General features: G+C 39.5%; 1 protein-coding gene across 1 annotated transcript in view; it reads right to left on the reverse strand.

Annotated features, from left to right (window-relative positions):
* Positions 1 to 15,263, reverse strand: part of Hmcn1 (hemicentin 1) — a 417,178-nt gene that overhangs the window by 58,249 nt on the left and 343,666 nt on the right. Inside the window, exons 71-80 of the mRNA XM_034513608.2 lie at positions 14,073 to 14,209; positions 12,797 to 12,938; positions 11,540 to 11,684; positions 10,829 to 10,956; positions 10,379 to 10,535; positions 8,105 to 8,226; positions 7,765 to 7,929; positions 4,947 to 5,054; positions 4,351 to 4,488; positions 4,100 to 4,234 (exon numbers count right to left, since the gene is read on the reverse strand). Of these exons, the coding sequence (XP_034369499.1) occupies positions 4,100 to 4,234; positions 4,351 to 4,488; positions 4,947 to 5,054; positions 7,765 to 7,929; positions 8,105 to 8,226; positions 10,379 to 10,535; positions 10,829 to 10,956; positions 11,540 to 11,684; positions 12,797 to 12,938; positions 14,073 to 14,209 (1,377 nt within the window). The remainder of the gene's footprint in view (positions 1 to 4,099; positions 4,235 to 4,350; positions 4,489 to 4,946; positions 5,055 to 7,764; positions 7,930 to 8,104; positions 8,227 to 10,378; positions 10,536 to 10,828; positions 10,957 to 11,539; positions 11,685 to 12,796; positions 12,939 to 14,072; positions 14,210 to 15,263) is intronic.

Raw genomic sequence — 15,263 nt, forward strand, 5'->3', positions numbered from 1 at the left:
ATACTTATGAATATCTATGCTAAGATTATTTATAGTGACTGGCATTAACTGGTTGAGTGTATGCTTCCCAACCACAAACTATATCTGCAAGGGGAGACCCTATCTAGATCTCTTAAGCCTCTGGTGTCTACAGTTAGATACTGTCCAATATTTAATGTGTGTCTTTGTCTCTTCATTGTTCAACCTTTTAAACAATCTAATGAAGAAAAATTCAAATCTGACACTTCTATGACCACATGTTACGGAAATTAATGAACAATTTGACTTAATATTTTGTGACTGCAGTGCATTTAAAACCACTCTCTTTTAAATATTCTTCTCCAGCTAGGTTTCCCCTGCCTCTCCAGTGTCTTTCCCTTTATCAGAGTTCAAAGCAAAGAGCTGGCCCAGGACTTTGTCCTTGGCTTTCTTCTCCATCCACGCTCTTTCCTTAGGGAATCACATCTCATCTCTGGATTTAATACTGATTGTAGATGATCTTTCATCCTACACTATACACTAGCCATGAACTCTAATACACAGGGTTCTACCTGACATCAGCATCATGAATTTTAAAAGTTTCCTGCATTCAATAGGACTAAGCAGAAACCGTGGCCTCCTTAGTGAAAGGAGCTAGCCTGGTATCCAGCAGGGAAAGGGGTGTGGATTCGGCCACTGAAGGGCCAAAAGCTGCTTACTTTTAGCAATTTAACTCTTTCTTTAACTCTTTGATATTCTCTTCTGGCAATTTGACTCCTACTGATAGCAGCAGGGGATCAAGATTAAAAAAAAAAAAAAAAAAAAAAAGCTTAGTTCCTTGGGCTCTTTTCTCTCTGGCTCTGGCTCAAGGGCCCCTGCCTGGCCAGGCAAGAGGCTCAGAGTTTGTTAACTCTTAGTGAACCAGAGAGAAAAGAGAAGGAAGAAAGTCAGGCACTTGCTCTCTCTCTCTCTCTCTCTCTCTCTCTCTCTCTCTCTCTCTCTCTGTCTCTCTCTGTCATCACATCATCAATTTCACAAGAGCACATGCATACTTATATACATAAGCATATACCTACATACGTATGTATGTATACACATATAGACAGTCAGACAGGCATTTTGTAGATGGAACAGCGGTCCAGTAGCCACACTTGATTTTTTCTTTCAGCCTTTTTATACCTTATTAGATGAAGGTTTTTAATAAAATTACCTCATAGATAAAATGTCACACTAAAGGAGAGTTACAGAAGGATATTGATGGTAAATTCAAAGCAATCATAAGCTCATTTTAAGTTCAAAACAACAGTTTCACATGGCCTTATTTTCTCATAGTGCACCCCTGTGGCTTCTATCCTTGAACCTGAACTAGAATGAATGTTTTTCCTCGATTACAAAGGAAAACATCTGGAAAGGAAAGGATCTGTTCCAAGCCTGTGTCTCTTCTTAGTGCAATTTACGAACACTCATTGTATTCCTTATTATGCAGTCTTTACTTATTAATCTATGAGGAGGGGGCATGCTTTACTCTTAATTTTAATTTTATTACATTTTTCTGGCAAAACAATTAAAACTATCTCCTTAAACTTTTTTCCTAAAATTATATGAATCAAGTCAGGAATTCTAAAGTCATTAATTCCTCTAACCAGCATTTATTCATGTGAGTTCATTTTCATATTGATCTTTAGGAAATTTGCCCAATAGTGTGGGTTGATGCACTGGAATCGTTAGGCTCTGTGATAGTGACAGGAAAGGCATTTCAGTAGCAAGAAGCAATCATGAAACAAAGTCTCTGGGGCTATGCTTCTCAAGAGTGCACCCATTGCAGCCAGGCAAAATGGTGGGCCATCTCTAGGAAACTCACTTGCTTGCCATAGCCTTTTCTAGGTAGCTTCTGTCACCCTAGTGATCCCTCATTACACTTCCACTCTCTTAAACTCAAACTTGAAGCCCCTAAAACATAAGTCTCTTCTAACCTTCAAATGTGTCAACTGCCTTGGTTTTTATAGCTCCAAAGCCATCTTCAATCCACAACTTTTCCTAACTCCTGTGCAGCTTATACTTTGGCTTCCTCTCTCAGACCATGATACCTTGGCCAAACAATTCTAACCACTCTTCTAGTCCCACTCTTGCCTTTCCCCAAAGGTAATATCTACATAGTGTCCAAAAGCATCTAGTCAAAACAGAACCATAATCCTGGCTGCACCCTTCCTGTTGAGCAGAGAATGAAACTCCACCACAGTGTATCTGGTCCTTCAACAATGGCCTTGTCTTGGTCTATTCTTCATGCTTTCCTGCCCTCTCCTTGCTCACCACTGTCTGGTCACACCAGTATGGACAATTTGGCAAGATGGCTTGTCCTTAATCATTGTTCATCTCTTAACTTTCCTCTTACCCCAAAGAGAAGCCCACCCTAACAATTGACCCAATAAAATGACCCAATGTATCTTATTTCCATTATTCATCATTTCAGTCTTTGGTTTTCTTCTTTGTTTGTTTGTTTTGTTTTGGCACAATTTGAAATTAAGATTTCAAATAACAGAAATGTGAGTTTTATTCTGTTTGTTAATTCTCTGTTAATTCTCTATAGGAAATGCTATATGTGAGGAAATTCAGGATTAATTCATTTAAGTTCAGTATCTTGAAACCTATTACCATTTTACTTCATAGCCTAGAAAGACATAAAAATTATATTATGAAACCGTCAGTTTAACATGAAAAATTATTTTCCTCCTCCATCTCTCTGTTTTTGGTTTATCTTCTCACTGCCCCCTTCCCTCTCACACAAATCCCCGGGCTTTGTAATTTTAAAGTTATCTTTTGTTGCCATTCCTTTGTGCATGCATGCTCGTGTGTGGAGGTCAGAGAACAACTTGTGGGGGTGAGTTCTCTCCTTCTCTAGTGCATCTCCCCCACCACCCCATCAAGCTCAGATCATCAGGCTTGGTGACAAGCGCTTTAATTCAGTGCCACCTCAACAAGTTTGGGCTGTTTTTCTTGTTAAAAGTTCTGTTCTCAAGGGGCTGGATAAGTGACCTTAGTGCTTAAGAGCACTTGCTGCTCTTACAGAGGACCAGAATTCAGTTCTCAGCACCCACACTGGACTGCTCACAGCTTCCTGTAACTCCAGCTCCATGGGATCTGACACACTCTTCTGGCTCCTGTGGGCATCAGCACTCATGTGCACATACCCATGGATGGACAGACACACACACACACACACACACATAAATAAAAATAAAATAATTCTAAAGCCTAACTTACTAAATATGCTACCATGAATAAGAACAAGCACATTTGTTCCTTCTTCATAGTTGATACACTGCAAGACCCTATGGATGTCTGAAACTGATTATATTTTAGAATTTTGTATTCCTTGTTTTCTCATACACATGCCTATGATGAAGTTTAACTAATAACTTGGGTGCAGTAAGAGATTAATAATGTAAATACCAAATGTATTAAAATGAAGCAGGACAGTTGATACACTGTATGGCTCTAGTCTTTTACTATCCCATTCTCTCTTAAAATGTCACACTGTTCTTGCCATTTTTCACTCCCAGGAATTACTGTTTAAATTTGGTGGCATATGTGAATTGTCAACGTTGCAACTTTTTGCAGCTTGAGATTGTCTTGAAGTGAAAGAAAGGAAACTGGTCACAGGTGTTGACTCCTGTGACAGGAGGTCTGATGCTGAGACTAAGAGACTCAGTATATGAAAGGTGGATATGCTGGTTAGACATAGTTCACATTGAAGAAAAAATTTCACTATATTCCTCAGAAGAAATGAAAACTTACAAGTTATTCATTTCTGGGATATTCTGTTTCATATCTGTAAGCCATGCCTAACTATAGGTAATCAAAGTCAGGAAAGTGAACCATGGAAATTTGCCTATTGTATCAAGTAAGGTTTTATAGAAGTTAAAACAAGTCCTAGTTCTCACACACGAAGTAAAAAGAACACATTCTATCATCTTCTGTAGAAAGGCTCCAGGCCCCAGAACCTTTTCTAGGGGAAAAGTAATACACTATGGTGTAATAGTGAAGAGAGTTGTGCGGAGAAGCAAGCACAGTTTATATATGAACAATTAGTATATATTGTTACAAACAGTCTGAAGACATAGAAGATGAATTACTCAAGTACCTTGTACATTCAGCTTGATCTTGCTCAAGGCTGTACCAGCTGGGTTCTGAGCCACACACATGTAAATGCCAGCATCTCCTCGAACAGCTCTGGAGATTTGTAAGCTGCCACTAGGAAGAACAGCAAGGCTCTTGCCTATACCACAGTAAAAGCAGAGTAAAGTTTTATTTTCACTTGATAAGAAGGCAGATTTCTGAATTACAAAGCACTATATATACCGCGACAATCTTGACTGAAATCATGGTAGGTACCTGAGGTGATGACATTGATGCCTTCTTTTTGCCAAGTTATGAATGGAGTGGGTATTCCTGTTGCTTCACATGGTAGTAAGATGGGGTTGTTTAGAATGACATCCAGTTCACTTGGTTGGGGTTGGATGACTGGAGGCTCTGCAAAATCCAATCAACAAAAGAATAGCATTGCTTATTATAAAGCAGAACTGCCTGCTCTAGTGATAGGTTTCCATGTGCCAAATCCACTACCCCAAACACCAGTGAGTTCACTGTACAAGAGAAAAGCTTTGTCTGGCCTTTTTATGTTTTTTTTTTTTTTTTTTTTAGATCTTGCTATATAGTAGCTGTAGTAGGAAACGCTGGTGGAAAAAACTGATGTTGGAAGAGATCACAAAAGCCGAAGAAGAAACATATTTTTTAGATTATTCTGTGTAGTTTTTTTTTTTTAATAAAACATGACAATAGAAACGGAAATAATTAGCACCCCTCCCTCAAACCAGCCAACTTTTAGTGTGTGGTGCTGGGAAGCAAACCCCAGTTTTTGTACATGCTAGAGAAGAACTCCACCCATTAAGCTACCAGCAAGAGTTCAGGAAACAAACAACCTTCCATACCTTGAACACGGAGGGTAACGTGCCTGTGTGCTGAACCTGCTGCATTCCGAGCAACACAAGTGTATCTTCCTTCGTGGTTTAATTGGGTAGCAGATATCTCAATTGCTCCTAATAGAAAAAGCAAGTGTTTTATTTGTTTGCTTCTGTGACATGGTCTTGCCACATAACCCAGACTATCCTGAAACCTCATAGGTAGCCCAAGATGGTCTGGAGCTTACAGCCCTCCGGTCTCCTACAGAAAAAGATTTACTGTAGAGTGTATCTTTGTTTTCCTAATTCAGTAAGTTACATGTTTCTCACTTTTTTGACATTGCCAACAAGTAAATTAATTATTAATTTCTCTATTGATACATACTTTACTTACCAGAAAGGGCATCAAATATACCATTTAATGAGGGTTTGTTTGTTTGTTTGTTTTAATAGTTGGAGAGTTAGCTAATGATAACTGCAAGCTAATTTCAGAAACCTTCCAAAAGAAGAGTGTCTATTTGTGGTCACCCCCAGCTTCCAAACCCAGTCCTGGACCACATCCATCCATCTACTGCTTTTACAGGTTTGCCTTTTATAAGTGCTTCATCAAGGTGGAATCACACACTGTTTTTTTTTTTTTTTTTTTTCTTTTTCTTTTGTTACTACCTAACTTCACTGTAAGCACGTTTTTTGAGATTCAGTCATTTTAGCATGTATAATATTGTGTCCCTTTTTTTTTTTACAGCCAAATAGATTTACAGCACTTTTTTTGTATCTATTCAGCAGCTGATAAGCGTTTGAATTGCTTTCCTTTTCAGCCATTTTGGATGATTCTGTGAGCGTCTCTAATGCACCAGTGCAGACAGGATTTGACACACCTTGGAGAACGCCCCTGGATGGAGTGCTGACTTTATGGCAACTCTGCTTAACATCCCAAGAAAATTCTACACTGTTTTCTAGAGCAGTACTTCATGGTTACACTGGTATAATGACCTTCTGTTTTATGATAGAATTCTAACTAATCTACTGATTTATATGAGATAGCCATAATATTCTGCTTTAAAACCAAAGCTATATGCAGAGAGTCAATGTCCTACTATAACCCATTGATTAAAAAAACACATAAATTCTCTTAGAACAATATAGTTTATCGTGAGGTTTTGGGAGACTCCCAACAGTAGAAGTGTCTCTGACTCTTTTTGCCTGCTCTGAGGACCCATTCTCTCCTACTAGGTTGCCTCATCCTGCCTTGAGACAAGGGTTTACCCCTAGTCTGCATTTTTTAAAATTTGGTTTTTAATTTAGTTTGGTTGATATTCCTGGGAGGCCTGCTCTTTTCTGAAAGGAAATGAACGAGCAGTGGATCCGTGGAAGAGGAGAGAGTTGAGGGAGGAGACTAAGGGTGTTGGGAGCCGACTTTAGCAGAAAGCGGCTAGATCAGCTTTGCAGCCATCTGGAACCATATACCCTGACGAAAGATTTGGTTTTCAATAGCCTACAACAGCTGAAGCACACTCTGATATCCCACATATTTTGTTTTGCTGTTTACTGGCCCCAGCTGCAAGGTGCACTTGGTGGCCACGCCTGCAAGGCATGCAGTTCACGTGCTGTCCACGTGCTATCTACACCATACATGCTTATAAGGCGCATGTGCTATCCACGCCTGCAAGGCATTGCGGTGCACGTGCTGTCCACGCTATAGACGCCTGTAAGGCTTACGTCATATCAACACCTGCAAGGCACGTGGTATCCACGCGCCTACAAGGCACGTGGCAAAAGCCTATAAATAGCTCAGAATTCCCTTCAATAAACGAGACTTGATCAGAATCTCTGTCTTGTCTCCATTCTTCGCGTCTCTTCCCCTTTATCCCCACTCTCTCTCTCGCTAGACCCTGACCCTCGGACCGGAGCGGCAGCTTGGGCCAAGACACAGTGGCCGCCAAGCGTGGAGCGGAGCAGGCCGAAACATTTTGGCCCACAAAGCCGGGCAGTACAGGCTGAGACATAGGGGGTAATGGAGGAAGATGAAACTGTGGTTAGCATAGCTTGTATGACAGAAGGCTAAATAAAAAGAAAAAAACAGAAACAGAAAACACACACTCATGAAATCTCAGGATGAGTTGTTACTCAATCTGTCTCCAGTATGCCTGCCTAGTACAGGACCCATTTTTAACGAAAATCACATATATTTTCATTTAGTTAAATAATTTTTCTCAGTGCTATACACTGTACAAATATTTGCTATTACCACTGTCAAAAGTAAATTGCAATATTTAGTATCCAACCTTTCTTAATTATTCAATTAATTATTCAAACATTAAAAATGGGGGAGCGGTGGATCTGGGGGAGAAGGGAGGTGGTGGAGCTGGGAGGAGAGAAGGGAGGGGCTGCTGAGGAGGGGAACTGGGAAAAGTGGGGGGAGGGGAAGCTGCAGTCAGGATTATAAGAGAAGATAAACAAAAAGGAAAACGTAAAGCTTATCTTAGTCACATAGTCTCAAGATAGTACACTTCTGTCTTAGGCACTAAATGGCTTTTAAATAAACATTTTGTTTTGTCAGTGGGAAAACTGTGACTCTCTGTAAGGAGAGGATTTACAAAGTCTGTGGTTTATCATATTTGTGACCATGCTTATTAGATCAGATCAGGTTTAGATAGTACATGTTATTTTGTTTCTAAACTCTTTTTTCTTTTTGTCTTTTACCTGCTCCTCCTTCTTATCATAACTGTATTTCAGGAACCAAGGCTTTTTAAATTTTTCATCCTGTCACAAGTCTGGGCAGGGCTGTCCATTGCTAACTAACTACTCCAGTCAGTCAGAGTGAAGTCACAGAACAAGGTTTTGTTACCCGAGGACAGAATCCGATAGCCGTCTCCTCTGGGAAGCAGTCTGATGCCATTTTTAGTCCAGTGAATTGAGGGAACTGGAACTCCAGAAGCAGAGCAGGTCATGACCACTGGGGCCTGTCTGGTTACCAGGAAATCCATTGGCTCATCAGCTATGGTGGGAGGAACTGAGAGCAAGGAGAGAGAATCACAAATTTCCACTCCATCCCTCCACATCTCCAGAGCCACAGTGTCCCTCTTCTCCCTGATGCTGGGCAGTGAGTGCCAAGCAGGTATGGAGGGAGTCTGTCTGGTGAAAGGACAGCACCGTGCGTCCATCTATCTGCTTTCAAGCTATTCTACCTTGGACAGTGAGGTCCACTGCTCTCTTGTCCTCTCCGGCATCGCTCGTCACAGTGCACTCGTAACCAGCAGTGTCATCCACAGAGGGGGAAATGATGACAAGTGACCCCGAGGAAAGGAGCCTAGAGGAGAGTCCGAACAGGAGGTTCTGTACGTTAGTTTCTATGAATTTTGCAGTTGGTATTATGGTAAGGAGCTGAGAGAAGCTGAGGGAAAGAGCTCTTCCTTCTCGTTAAATGAGCATCATCTGTCTGATACAACATTTGCACATCACAATGTAACTCTATGTGGTACAGGATCTAAACTTCACATCAAAGGGAAACAGCTGCCTGGAAGAACTGCCTGAACACTGAATCTTACATTTTCTGAATACAGGCATCGTCATCAAACTTTTTCTCCTAGTAAATGAAGTATATTGACAGGTACTATTTAATAACATAGAATTTATTCCTGGCTCCATTAGAAATGCTTCTCATAAAGCATCTGGAAATTTATTAGTGACTTTGAGGGTGGATATTTGGTTACTTCTGTGCCATGTCAGTGAGTACAGGTCTGTTTCACTGTCCCCGCCCCTGTGCTTTACACGCCTCTTTATCAGTCATGGCTCATGGCTATTTTGGAGATGTACGATGTGTATACATATCCATGCCAATATGTATATGACTGAGAGATCCTGATGCAGTGAATAAGATAGAAGAACAGTTGAGGATAATTCCTAGCATCTGCCTCAGGCTTCTGTATGCATCCATATGTGCAGTCCAGCTACACGCCCACATGTACCCCACACACATGGAATTACATGTGTATGCATGTATACTGCATACTTGAAAATGGAAAAAGGAAAGAGACATGGGTTTGGTTTAATGGAAATGTATTTGGCACGCCATTTACACATTTTCCACACCAAGTCTACTTGCAATCACTGAGTTCAACACCAAACATTAAATGGTGAGAGAGGCAGAGCTGGTAGATTTTCAGTGGGATCATTCTTGGTTTCATATTTCCTGGTGAGTAAGAATTACCTCTTGTCAAAGTATCACAATGACTATATTTGATGTTAGTACTCTGGCAGAGAATTTGATGGGGTAATGGGCTGTTAGCTGAACGGAGGTGAAGGGACGTTAAGCCAGCAGAAATTCTCAGTGACTCAAAGTTCAGCTTTCAAGACACAGACACTGCCATACAGGAAGCTCTACCAGGGATGCTGGGTGACTGTTAAGAATGGGAGAAACTGCTGTTTTGTTTCTTTCTACTCAAGTGGCCAGGTAGGTACGCTATATTTCAAGGTGTTAAGTTTGAGTTTTTATTTTGCAACTAAAGCTTGTAATGACTTCCACAGAACACTTTTTGTTTTATGTGAAAAGGTGTTTACAGTCATTGTCATTATGAAATTACAGTAGACACTGAACAAACTAGGTCAAACATGCCTTCAGACCTCAACAACAGCCATCATAGGGTTGTTGCATATAGAAAAGCTGCATCTTTAATTTAAAAACAAAAAAATAGGTTGGAAATCAAATTCCATACTAAGGGAGTATTTTCTGGCAACTGGCTAGTTCTTCATTCTTTATGTATTTGATGCCCCTCTTGATGGGGTTAAAATGCTGGTTATTTTAAAAAACTGTTTCTAAATGTTAGGTGGGATTTTTTTTTCCAATGGAGTTATCTTTACTTCATTATGCTAAGTGAAATTAGCCAGATACCAAAAAGGCTCTGCTTGTTCTCATTATATGTTGAAGATAAAACATCGAGCTAATAGGAGTACAAAAGTGAATAATGATTACCAGGTCTTGGGAATGATGGGGGATGGGTTCGAAATGATGTCAGCAGGGAAGTGCATTTGCATAGAGGAACATCTGACTAATGACCCAAACATTTCAAAATAGCTCTTAGAAAGGATTTTTAATGTTCTTCTTTGGGGGGATAGGTGTTAAGGTAGGGTTTATTTGTGTAGTCCTGGCTGTCCTGGAACTCACTCGTTGACAAGGCTCAAACTCACAGAGATCTGCCTGCCTCTGCCTCCTGAGTGATGGGATTAAATGTATGCCCTACCACCACCTGACAGATTTTTAATGTTTTAACACAAAGAAATATGCAAATATGGGGTGATAGATGAGCTAATTATCCTGATCTGATCATTATACATCATGATATTATACATGAAATACATTATATTTCAAATGTATTGAAATATCATAGAGTACCAATAACTATGTACAATTGTGTCCATGCAAAAATTTTAAAGAATATTTAAAATAAGTGATTTATTCTTACCTGTATGAATTTTGATTTTGATCTACATTAAGAAGATGTCCATTTTTTCTCCAGGTGACTGATGGTTTGGGTATCCCAGTAGCTTCACAAGCCAATGTAGTTTGGACATTCACTGTTACTGTTACATTGGTAGGACCCATGGCAATAGACGGAGGAACTAAAACAATTAAGGAGAAAATACACTCAGCAAATAGCACATTGTTTTAAATACTTCTGATGAAATTTGTCATTAGTAGTTTGCCCTATAATTAAGGCACTGCAAAGTGTCACGAACTCTACTATGGTGATATTACCCACAGGAAAGAGAAAGCACTGGTTTTGTTTTGTTCACAATTCAGTGGAATATGCTTAGTCTTTGGGGGGGGGGTCCAGGTTTTTATGAGCTCACTACTTTCAGTCAAAAAAAAAAGTGACCCAAAGCCTGAATTAATTTTGAAAATGTATGCTTACCATGGACTTGTAAATCTATTCGCCTACGGTCTGTTCCAGCCACATTGGTTGCCATACACAAATACCGTCCGGTATCTGTGACATGTGCTGACTGAATTTGAAGGAATCCATTTTCCAAAATGGAGTATCTGTAAGAAGGATCACAGCTAAGTTCTTCTGAATCAGCCCTTTCCAATTGTGACTCAGATAAACATTAAAGACTTGGTAAAATCTACTGTTAGTTTTTTTCTGTTTCAGGTGAGACATTTTTACAACACCACTGGAGGAGGAAAAGTTTACATGCAGTGTGAAGTTGCATAGCAGACAGGCTTATGATCCTGATGAATTAAATCATAAGAGTTATGCCTGCAAAATAGTAAATCTTGATGTTCATCTTAGGTCTTAGGATGAAAACATTGATTCTGAAAATAGTAAGGAGGAAAAAGCAGGAAGAGGGGGGATGGGATGGGGGTTTCAGGGGGGAAAATGGGAAAAAAGGATGACATCTGAAATGTAAATAAATAAAATATCCAATAAAAAATAAATAAAATTAAATTAAAAGAAGAGATAAATAATAAAAAACAGTAAGATCAAAACAATTCATTTGAAATGTAAATGAATAAGATGACTAATAGACTAATAAAAAAATCCCAATTCATTAGAAAAAATAATTTGAGGATTTACATTTCAATTTCTTGTTGCGGTATTTTCTTCCCCTTTTAGAACTGTTACCTTGAGTGGCTCTCGGCTAGCACAACGCCATCCTTTCTCCATGTTATCCTTGGCGCTGGCACGCCTTCAGCAAGGCACTCCAGGGTAATTGACTTGTTTAAGAGAGTGACAAGGCTCTGGGGACCACCACTGATGCTTGGAGGAACTGAACAAGAAACAAACACAACAATGTAATTACGATAAATAGCACAGCCCTCACTAAGGACCTAGAGATATAAAGAAAACTCTAAGTGATTAGCTTTGGCTACACTAATCTACCTTAGGATAAATAGAATTAAAGTCCAATTCCTGAAGTCTCACTGAAGATATCCTGCATTTGAAAATAAAGAAAAAATGAGGAGAAGAACTTAAGTCCCGGATACAGCATGGGAAATCTGGCCCTTGTGAGAGAGGCGTGAGTAAAATTCAGCTTGGGTCTGATGCAAATTAAAGTTGATATTTCTTATTTCTCTCTAGCCAAATAATGGTCGAAGAATGTTAATGCTGGCAGCCCTTCACTTTAAATAAAGAACAGAAAGTGGGCTGTTTTAATGAAAAACACATCTGTGGTTAATCATGTGAGTCTCAGAACAGGCATTTTATTAATCATAGAGTTCATGTGGGAATACATAGCCTGAACTTTAATTTTAGTATTAGAGATTATTAGTTGTGCGGGTCATCCAGTACATTGTAAAATGTCTTATGTTAAAATCCAAAGGGACTGTTATGGAGGAAAATCTGCACATTTTTCTGAATTTTGGCAAGTTTTGGCATCTAGACATGCATATTTAAGAAAATTAGAGTAGTATGGCACTGGTTAAGAATGTTGTAACCGTGTGCGTATGTACAGTATGTTAGAAAGCCACCACCAATAATGGCAAAATAAATGATGGGCTGTTTGTTATGTATAGATGTAGTGTGATGGTTTCCCTTCAGCTGGATGATGTAGATTATCTGGATCTACTAATAATCCTGTGTGCATGTGTGTGTATGTGTGTGTGTGTGTGTGTGTGTGTGCTGGGCATTTGTTGGGTGTGTATGTATATCTGTGTAGAAGTATGTGTTGTATTCCTCTATGATGCTGTAATACATCTCCAGATCTATATTTTGGCGCTGAATTAATTTGCAGTATATGTCTAACATGAGTCCTATGTGTTGCTTTTTCAAGTTAATAGCGTGACCACAAGGATTTATTCAGTAAGCTCCTGAAAAGCATTGTCACCTCTCTGAATATTCTCAGTGAATTTTTTCAAACTGTGAGACAGTAATTTTTCTTACCATTTACAGTGAGGCTAAATTCTCTCGTAGTTTTTCCTGCGATGTTGCTGGCAACACAGGTGTAATTGGCTGTGTCTCCCAAGTCTGCGTTATTAATTTGTAAGTATCTGCCTCCAGACAGGATTCTTACTCGAGGTGTTGCCTGGATTCAAAAAGTAAAATCTGTCATCAAATTGTCAGTGAAATCAGCTAAAGCATTATTATAGTTATTTTAATGGTGTGTGTGTGTGTGTAGGGGGAATATGCTGTATGTGCATATGTGTGTGGGTGCTTGTAGAGACCAGAAGGGGTGTTGGATCTCTGGAGCTTGATTATAGATGATTATGAGCCACCCAGCATGGATGCTGGGAACTGAACTCAGGTTCTCTGAGAGAGTAGCCTCTGTGTCATCTCTTCAGACCTCAAATACTATTTTATAAGTGCAAAACTAACCAGAATGAACCATAGGCTTGCCACGTGGCAAGGTTGGTTTACATAATCGCTAAAGCCTTTCATCATCTCATTTACTTTGGTTAAGTTAGGGGTACAGTGCCTCCGATGTCATCAAACAAGGAGAAGCAAGACAGGGCAGATGGTTCAAATCAAGCCTTTATCAGTCCTCTTTAGGACTTTTTCTGGAAAGCAGTCCCTACCGGATTTAGGATAACCAAAGCCTCCAGAGTCAGCTTTCACTTGCTGTAAATGGCTAGTAAGAGTTCCAAGCTACTGCTCTGTCAGCAGGTAGGCACCACCCAACCACAGGAAGCTTTAGAAGAACTTTGGCTCTTTCTTAGGGTTCTGGGCCCAGAAACCCATCAGTAGGGATATTACAGATGTCCAGTAATATATAATGTGATATTATACTACATCTATACATCTATACATCACACTACATCTATACATAACAATAATGTCCACTCCAGAGTCCAAATTCTAACCAGAAAAATTTTAGTAATGGCTTTATCCTGGAGAAGTGGTAGACAAGTTCTTTTGAGCCCTTGATGGGTTCTATCCTTTTAGTTAAAAGAGCTGAGAGTTCAATTAGGACTTCACTCTCTAGGCTTCTGGATACACAACCATGTGCCAGTTTCTACAGGGTCATAAGTCTGTGTTTTGGCCCAAATGAACTACTAAGCAAAGTCTAGAAAAGGAAGGCAGTTGACTGAAGGCCCCTGTCCCTGCCTGTGCAGTTGGGAGTCACCAGCAACTGGAAATGATTGGCTTTTGACCACTAGCAAAGGCTGCTCAACTGCTTTTGCCTCTTAAAAACAACTGCAGAGTCATGCGGAAGGTTTACCTGTAACTGCTCCTCATTTTTGAGCCACATGATCACAGGTGGAGGCACCGCGTCAGATTTGCATTCCAATGTCACCTGTCTGTTCCTTAACACAGTGAAGTCCTGGGCTTCATCCATTCCAGCAATATTAGGAGGCACTGAGCATGAGAACACCGTATCAAGTGCATTTGATAAATGAGATGCAAATGATCGAGCAGTATCCAGCAATGGTTAGGTTTACTGGACGATAAAAGGGGCATGGTCCTCAACACTTTGCCATTTAATGTATGGTCCAGAGTCTTAACAAATTGGATCTTTCTTATTTAGTACTTTCATATTGACTAGATCATGAACTCTTTCCAACAAAGACATGACTAATATGACAACCACATCATCATCACCATTCAACGGGTGGTAAGGAAATGGAGGCCCAAACATGTCCTCCCATCAGCATCCACACTGGATAATACTTTTCCCTGACTATTAAAAAAATTACCAAATCAGGAACTGCCCATCACAGTATTAAGAACTATGTCCATTTTTTCCTGATTAATACAGATTTATTTCTCAGTAAATCACATTTTGGGTTACTTAGGTAGACCTAAATTTTGAGTAGGGATACCAGGGAAACTTCAAGCCTGACAGTCTGCATTGCCTGGTCAGTCAGGCTCTGAAAAATCCATTTAGTTCTCAATCCTCCCCATGACGAGTGGTTTAAACGTATATATAAAAGTAATATTCAAAAGGGTCTAGTTAATTCAAACTTTCTAAAAAGTTAAAGGCAGTGATTTTCAAAATCCTTAAAAGATTATATGTGCACATACATGCATGTGTAAGCGAGTAAGTGTAGTACGTTAAAATTTAAAAATAAAGGGAATTGCTAGCACATTGTAATATAGATTAAAAGGCAGAATATTCTAATATGCCTAAATAACTCTAAACAGGGAGTAAGATATATGGCAACATGCAATCTTAAAAACGATGCTATAGAATATAGTTGTTAACATAAGAATGTCACTACACCACTACATAAGGCATAAAACAACTTAAGTTCTGTGTTCTGAATTGTCACTTTTTTGATATTAAAAATCTTCTTGTTTCCCTAGTCAGTTGCAAACTCTAAGCTTAAGCAGTTTTCCTGCCTCAACTTCCCTGGAAGCTGGGACCACAGATATATGCTGCTATGCCCACCTATGATCACAGTTTTTTGCA

The sequence above is a fragment of the Arvicanthis niloticus genome, chromosome 10 (assembly GCF_011762505.2).
Source record: "Arvicanthis niloticus isolate mArvNil1 chromosome 10, mArvNil1.pat.X, whole genome shotgun sequence".
In the NCBI taxonomy this organism is placed as follows: Eukaryota; Metazoa; Chordata; class Mammalia; order Rodentia; family Muridae; genus Arvicanthis; species Arvicanthis niloticus.